At 45.8% G+C, this 7,327-nt stretch overlaps 1 protein-coding gene across 1 annotated transcript; it reads left to right on the forward strand.

Moving 5' to 3' along the window:
* Window positions 1-3,849: 3,849 nt before the first annotated feature.
* Window positions 3,850-7,113, forward strand: TEX101 (testis expressed 101). The gene is made up of 6 exons (XM_036231170.1): window positions 3,850-3,905; window positions 4,733-4,833; window positions 4,956-5,099; window positions 5,231-5,413; window positions 6,451-6,579; window positions 6,740-7,113. The coding sequence occupies exons 2-6, from the start codon at window positions 4,770-4,772 to the stop codon at window positions 6,967-6,969; spliced, it is 750 nt and encodes a 249-aa protein (XP_036087063.1). The 5' UTR covers window positions 3,850-3,905; window positions 4,733-4,769; the 3' UTR covers window positions 6,970-7,113.
* The last annotated feature ends 214 nt before the right edge of the window (window positions 7,114-7,327 follow it).

Raw genomic sequence — 7,327 nt, forward strand, 5'->3', positions numbered from 1 at the left:
GCCACCACCAAAATAATCCCAACAGGGTCTGAGCTTTTATTTCCTTTTGATTGGAACCCAATTCCCCAAGATCAATGGCCTTTATTCTCTCTGATGTGAGGGAAGTTTCACTGTCTACTCTTGTGGTTACACGATAGGGTCTGTCTCCCCTCATTCATGGGGTTCCAGCGCTATGAGCTGGCTTAGTCTGGGAGCTGGATAATAAGTCATAAATCCCTGTCATGGTGACCCAAATCCTACTTGTTCCCATCAGAACCAGAAAATTTTTATCCATATCAAGCAGCTCCATTGACTTCAGTTTTGGGTCATTTAGCTTCATCACAGATCCCTGACTGTTAAAACACTCCAATGACCTTTTTGCTCCTCAATTATCTACATGATTGGGCCACTTTGTCTCTGTACACTCAGAGTCACCACTTGGCCACTCCAGGATCGTCTTTTTTCAGCAGGTCCTATAAGCATTTTCTGCCTCAAAGGTGAGCCACCATAGAGCTCTTGGTGTCCCCTCCTCTGTGTTCTTAATGTCTTCTCAGAGGATATGGTAAGGAGGTGATTGAGGAGGCTGTACATGACAAACTCATTCCAGCTTTTCCATGTTCCCAAACTTGGGACTCTATTTCTCTTCAATGTGCCAGAGAAGCTCTAGCATTGAGTTCAGACATTAACTGACTAACCTAGCAGACTAGTAATGATAGTCCCAGATACTTGAGCCAATATTTTAAAATCCTATATCCCATGTAAAAGGATCTGGCTCATCAAGCTTTACTCTTGGTCCTCTGTGGTCTCAAACCCTTAGAATCTGTATCAGTCAGGGTCCAGGCAGGAGTCAGAAACCACACACTAATTTTAACAAGGGAAGCTTAATAGAAAGAATTATTAACTACTAACAGGGGATTAGAGTTAACGCGGAGTTTGGTTACTAAAGGGTAAAGAGAACTTTAAAGAATAGGAAATAAGAGATGTAGGGAGCAACCTCTCCCCCTAGGGTTGGAAGAGTAGCCCATTCTTCTGCAATGTTCCTCTATCACCCTCTGCTGGCAAAGTCTAGCATCGTGCAAGGAGGACTGAAAAATGCTTGCAAGATCCAGCAGGGCGATGAAGAGTGATCTGGAGCTGAGAGGCAATAAATGGATAACTGGCACAGAATCTTTTCATATGTACACTCCGTGACCCCTGCCAGTGCCGACTGGTAAGGTCCTGTAAGGCTCTCGGTGTGTGGCGTGCTCACCTCAGACCAAGCCCTGTGCTTCTCTAGAGTACATCGGAAACTCACTCTTGTGGTTCTAGAAGAGAAGCATTCCCTTGTAAGGGGACTGTTCCAAGTGCATCATTGGTAGGCTTTTATTCAGGAGAGAGCTAGTTCCCTCAGAGGGAAGTGGGCGGCAATTGACGTGCAAGGGGGTGAAGAGAGTGAGGGAGGATTAGTTTGTCCAAGGTCTCCATCCCATGTCTGAGGGTCACCCGTGCCTTCACCTTAGCATAGCCTGGCAGGGTCGTCCGGCAGTGCAACTCTTCGAGCTTTTAATTCAGGTTCTGGGCTTGGTCCTCAGCCATAGCTGCCCTGGGACTAGAGGAGACAAGGGACGCTCTGCCAAGGAAGCTTTCTGATTGACCATCGCATTTCCATTTGGACATTCTCAACTTTCAATTGCTCCTTTCCCCATGTTTGCACTATAGTATCATCAGAAGAAGCCAACCGACTTCACAATCAACACAGTCGCCACAGTTGTCACAGGAACAAAGTGCTACAGCCACTTCAACTCCCAAATCCTTGCTTTCCACCTGCACTTCTTTCACTGCTCAACAGTGAAATTATCACCAGTGATAATCTGAGCAATCATGAGATTATCATAGGTCTTATTTCATCTATGCCCCATCCTCTCCCATCAAGGTGCTTCTTGCCGTGCTCCTCCTAGGTGACGGAAACCCCCAGAACACAATATTGTGGGTCTGTTTCCAGGAGCCACTCCTCATCCTAGTTATTGAATTGGTCAGGGTCCCGGCAGGACACTAAGATGAAAGAAATCACAAAATGGTACTGGGATGCCCCTGGAGTGCTGTTCAGCACTCACTACTTCATCTGTAAAAAAGTCTCTCTAGCAGGCTGTTATGGGTGGAATTGTCTCCTTCACCCCACAAATGAATAAGTTGAAATCCTAACCCCCAGTACCTCAAAAAGTGACCTTATTTGGACATAGAGTTTTTAAAGAAGTAATCAAGTTAAAATGGGGTCATTAAATGGGCCCTAATATGACTGGCATCTTTATAAAAAGGGAAGATTTGGACACATGTAGAGGAAAGGTTATGTGAGGACAAAGGAGAAGCGAGCCATCTACAAGCCAAGGAAAAGAGACTGGGACAGATCTTTCCCTCTCAGAAAGAACCAACCTTGTTGACACCTTGGTTTTGGGCTCCCAGCTTCCAGAACTGTGAAACAACTCATTTCTGTCATTTAAGCCCCCCCCCCCCAGTCTGTGTTACTTAGTTGCAGCAGCCACAGGGAACAAATGCACAGGCCAAGAGTCAGTTTAAGATGACCTTCACTATAGGTGCTAGAAGCCAGCCGTGAGACCAGAACTGAAAAGGCAGGGCTAGTGCTACTAGGAGAGATTGAAAGGGATGAGGGACCAGAGACAAGATTCTGGAGCTGGAAGAAGGTGGCTGTGCAGCTCTGAACTACCTTCTTGGGCCTCCAGTTCCCTCTAACCCTGTAGTGGCAATTGTGGGCCAAGATCTGGGATCTTGCCCCATGCCTGTGCACCACAAAAACCACCTACTTTTACAGATCAAGGGAAGTGAGAGTTGGAGCCCTAAGTCCGGAAAAGAAGGAAGGTGACTCAGATTCCTAGGTCCTCAGAGACAGAGTGTTTGGGACCAGAACTCTCTCTTAATATTTTTATTAATGGTCTCTAATATGTATGTTAATATTAATAATTATATTCTTAATATTAACTGTTCCCCACTGAAAGTTCTTAATATGTTTTTACATAGAATTAAGAACTTTTACAAAAACCATTCTTATTGCGGCATTTTCTCTATTAAAAATAATAGAACTCACTGAAACAGTACCAAATCTGAAAGCACACAAAGGTCATCCTTACTTCCTGTTACATCTGGGAATTTTACATGTACATGAAAGAATTTTCCACATGAACAAGAAATCTGAATGACACATCTTGTTCATAGTACTGACATAGACATAACCGCAACTTGTGCCACCACAGTTACTGCTCATGCACACATTCCAGGGTGCTGGAAATAACACTGAAGCCAGCATTCCTCTATTCAGCCTTCCAAAAGACCATGGACAAAGCTGGTGCCATGATGCGATCAATGGAAGACGCCATCACAGGATAACGCCTGGGCTGAGTAGGAATCACTGCAAGTGAAGAGTTAGGTCAAGTTGGCCACGGCCACTGGATGGGTGCTGGGACAGGGGCCAGGTTGGAAACATGAGAGTCCATCTGGGCAGGGAGAGAAGTTCAGTGGGTGAGGGCCAAGGGTTTGACCTCCCAGTGTGGCTGGAGAAGCAGAGATTCCACAGCCCATGGAGAGAAAGGGGTAAGGGAGGTCGTTCAAGGAAGCGCTGCAGTTTTTGCAATGCATGCCAGGCATTGCGAATACCAGCGAACTCCGCTCCCCGACCTTGCCCGCTGCTCGCCATTTTGCGCATGCGCCCCTTCCAAGACTGCCAGGAATAGGCTTCCCTAGGGCCAGTGGGGCGTGGCGTTCCTCCGGGCTCGTCCAATGAGCTCCTCAGATGCCTTCACATTGACCAATGGGGCTTCGAGTGACCCGTGTGGCGAGGTTGGCCCCGCCTTCCGTGCCTCTCAGAGACTCTGAGAGAAAGCCAGGTTGGTCAGGAGGGGAGTTCCAGAGCGCACCATCAGCACCGTGAAATTCTTGTGAGATCATCTGAAAACCAGGAGGAATTTGGTCTCTTAAAGGGGCAAAGGGGGCCGAGGACCCAGATTCTTGGGTCCTGAGGAAAGAGACAAGTGGGAACCAGGACTCCTGGGTCTGAAGAGGGTGGTGAGGCCAGGAGGCCCGGACTTGGGGGTCTGGGGGAGTAGGGGCTGGGGGTCTGGACTCCTGGGTCTGGGGAAGAAGGGGCTGGGGGCCGGACTCCTGGGTCAGAGGGCAGAGGTGCTGGAGATGAGAAGGCTGGAGACCCAGACTCTGGTATCTAAGAGAAGAAAGAGCTCAAAGCCTGAGCTTTTCGGTGTCAGGGGGTGGGGCTGGATCCTGCACCTATGGATCTGGGCGAAGAGGAGGCTAGGATCCCTAATAACTGGATCTAGAGGACTACTGAGGTCTGAGAGAGGAGGAGCTGGGCCCAGAATCATGTGTTCTGCAAAAAAGGGAACTGAACCCAAACTCCCTGATCTTTAGATAGGACAGGCTGGGTCTCAGAATCCTGGGTTCTGATGGAGCTGGGGGCGGGAGACTGGGTTACCTAGGGCTTTACAGAGTGTAGTTTGAACCTGGACTTCAGAGTCTGAAGAAGGCACCTTTGGACCAGAGTCCTCATTCCTGAGGTTAGAGGGTATTGTGTTGTTGAACTAGTGTTAAGGGTACAGGTGGCTGGGTCTGAGAGTTACAGCTAGATTAGGACAGACTGACTTTAGAGGTTTTATATACCATAAGCTCTGCCCTGAAGTCAGTACTTGCCAGAACCTAGATTTAATCTTATTTTATGTGGATGAAAAGTTTTCCTTTCATCACATTACAGGTCCTGATCAGCTTTTTCAGATCTCCTAAAAGAAGCCATGGGAACTCATCACATCCAGCGTTTGCTGTTCTTCTTTTTCCTAGGAGCCTCACCCTTGACTTGTATGTATGGAGAGTGGTGCGGGGAAGTAGCCAGATCACAGAAGGGATTTTTGGTGAAAAAGATGTGATTTGGGTTCCACAGAGAAGGGCAAGTGCTTATCTTTATCTCATTTTCTCCCCAGTGGCACGAAATTTGTATTGTCACAAGGGTATATCAATGAGTATAGAAGAGAATAACAGCAGTTCATTTAACTGGACCTCAGAGAAAGTTGAGACTTGTGACAATATGGAACTTTGTCAGGAATCTGTGCTGATAATTAAATCAGGTAAAAGGAGAAAAGGACATTTGGGTTGGGTGGGAAGAAAGGTGGATTGTTTCCTCGTCAAGGCTGTCTCCCCTTCCCCAGGCCAACATTAGGTGCATTATCTACTTTCTTTCCCTCTTGTCTCATAACAGGGGCCAAGGCAGCAGTTTTTGTCACTAAGAGCTGCATCTCCGAAGGGATACCGTCAATAACATTTGCCCAGCACTCTCCACCCCCTGGCATAGTTGCAGTCTCCTACAGTAACTACTGTGAGGATTCTCTTTGCAACAACAAAAGTGATTTACCTGAGTTATGGGATTCAGATTCGACCTCAGGTACTTTGGGAGGGGAGAGATTAGTGTTAAGAGAAAATATAAACCTCTTCTTTGAGACTGTAGGTCTCCTTTCTTTGTTTTCTTACTTGGCTTAGGCCCCAGCGGGCCATACACAAAAGGACCTCAGACCTTTTGTTTGTCTTCTTTTCTCTAAATTGTTACCTTGGGGTCTAAACACTGCTCAGAACAGAGGGACATCGATGAAGGCTAAAGTGTAAATTGGGTTTTGTTTAGTAAACAATAAGATGTAGATGGAAGACTCTGAGCAGAATGGTGGCATAATCAATCTAACAATTATTGCTTCCCAGTTGCTGCATGACAGCCCAATTCTCCCATTTGACATCTGGTCCTGCCTATCTTTTCAGTTCATTTCCTTCTTGTCCCTCTGTCATTTATTGTGTTCTAGCTGGGGCTAGTATTCAAAAACACTTAACAAAGGAGATGATACTAGCCAATCAGAATGGATGCTGGTTATAAAAACAAATCCAGCCCTACCTGTACCTACCAGCTGAATATCAATACTGCGGTTTCTCATAATTCTGCATACTTACCAAGCTGGTTTGCACTTCAGGCCTTTGTCCTTGCTGTTTCCTTTGCTACTCCCACCCAATCCCCATTTTCTCATAGTTAATCTCTATTCATCCTCCATCTCAACTCAGGTATCTCTGTGAAAATACTTATCAAATTCTTCTAAGTAGTTAGGTGCTCCTCCAGTCCTTTGCTATTATACCTAGGACACAGTGCTTACTGAGTTGTATTGTAGTTAATTACTTACATGTCTTTCTCCTGGACAGTGATCCTAGATGGAATTGTGTCGTTTTCATCTCTGTATCCTTCACACCCAAACAGTGTGGAAGTCGTTTTGGATGGGGTTCTAACAGTAAAGAAAATTAGTTGGAAAAGGGTGAGGAAGTTGCAGTAATAGGCCTTGATTAGAGTATCATCAGCAGGAAAGACTTGGGAAAGAGAAGGTAGCAATGTGAAACAACTTCAGAGGCAGGACATACTCTTAATTGTCCTTCTCTTTTGCTCTCCAGTTTCCAAAGTATCAACAACCCTCCGTTGCCCAACCTGTGTGGCTTTGGGGAACTGTTTGAGTGCGCCTTCTCTTCTCTGTCCCAATGGTACAACTCGATGCTATCAAGGAAGACTTCAGATCATTGGAGGTAAACTGAATATCTGATGAATTAAGAGGCTGGAAAACTGGACATCTGAGTGGATCTCAAGAGGTTCTGACACTCAGGGGCCCAGGAGTGAGGGGGGACTGAATTCTTCTCTGATTTCCTAAAACATTTATATGTCTCTCCATTCCTCCTTGTTCCATAGGAGACTTCGACTCAACTTTGGAAGTCAAAGGTTGTACATCTGTAATTGGTTGCAGGCTGATGTCTGGGATCTTAACAGTAGGACCCATGTGGGTGAAGGAAATGTGTCCATACCAGTCTCTCATTCAACCCCGAAAGATTAAAAATGGGGCCACCTGGCTTCTCATTTCAATTAGGAAGTTAGAGCTACTGCTGCTGCTGTTGCTGCAATTGCGTGTCCATTGTTCCTGAGGAAAAACATCTGTCCCAGGTCACAGGTCATTCTTTTGACTGGGAGCCTTCTGACTTCTGGTCATGAACTAGTTGATGAGCAGGTGAAGATTTGAAGAACAGAGTGTCCCTGTGGATATGTTTGATGTTTATAATAAAGTTTCTGCTGTGATTTGTGTATGCTCTAAGACTAGAAGTGGAATTTTAGTGCTGAAAGGGAAATTAATCTTCTCTAACCTGCACCTTTGGTAGAAAGGGAATCAGAGATTTGGAAAACTTTAGTGAATTTCACACATTGCAGAGCTATAAGCAGAGCCAAAATCAGAACTTTGATATTTTGACCTAAAGTCTGGTTTTCTTTTCACTCTTAATAGGCTAC

This window comes from Rousettus aegyptiacus, unplaced genomic scaffold (genome assembly GCF_014176215.1).
Source record: "Rousettus aegyptiacus isolate mRouAeg1 unplaced genomic scaffold, mRouAeg1.p scaffold_m13_p_14, whole genome shotgun sequence".
Lineage (NCBI taxonomy): Eukaryota > Metazoa > Chordata > Mammalia > Chiroptera > Pteropodidae > Rousettus > Rousettus aegyptiacus.

Coding starts and splice junctions, on each gene's coding strand:
- TEX101 (XM_036231170.1), top strand. CDS start 4,770: ATGGGAACTCATCACATCCAGCGTTTGCTGTTCTTCTTTTTCCTAGGA. Junction 4,834..4,955: donor AGGAGCCTCACCCTTGACTT/GTATGTATGGAG, acceptor TTTTCTCCCCAG/TGGCACGAAATTTGTATTGT. Junction 5,414..6,450: donor GGATTCAGATTCGACCTCAG/GTACTTTGGGAG, acceptor TTTGCTCTCCAG/TTTCCAAAGTATCAACAACC.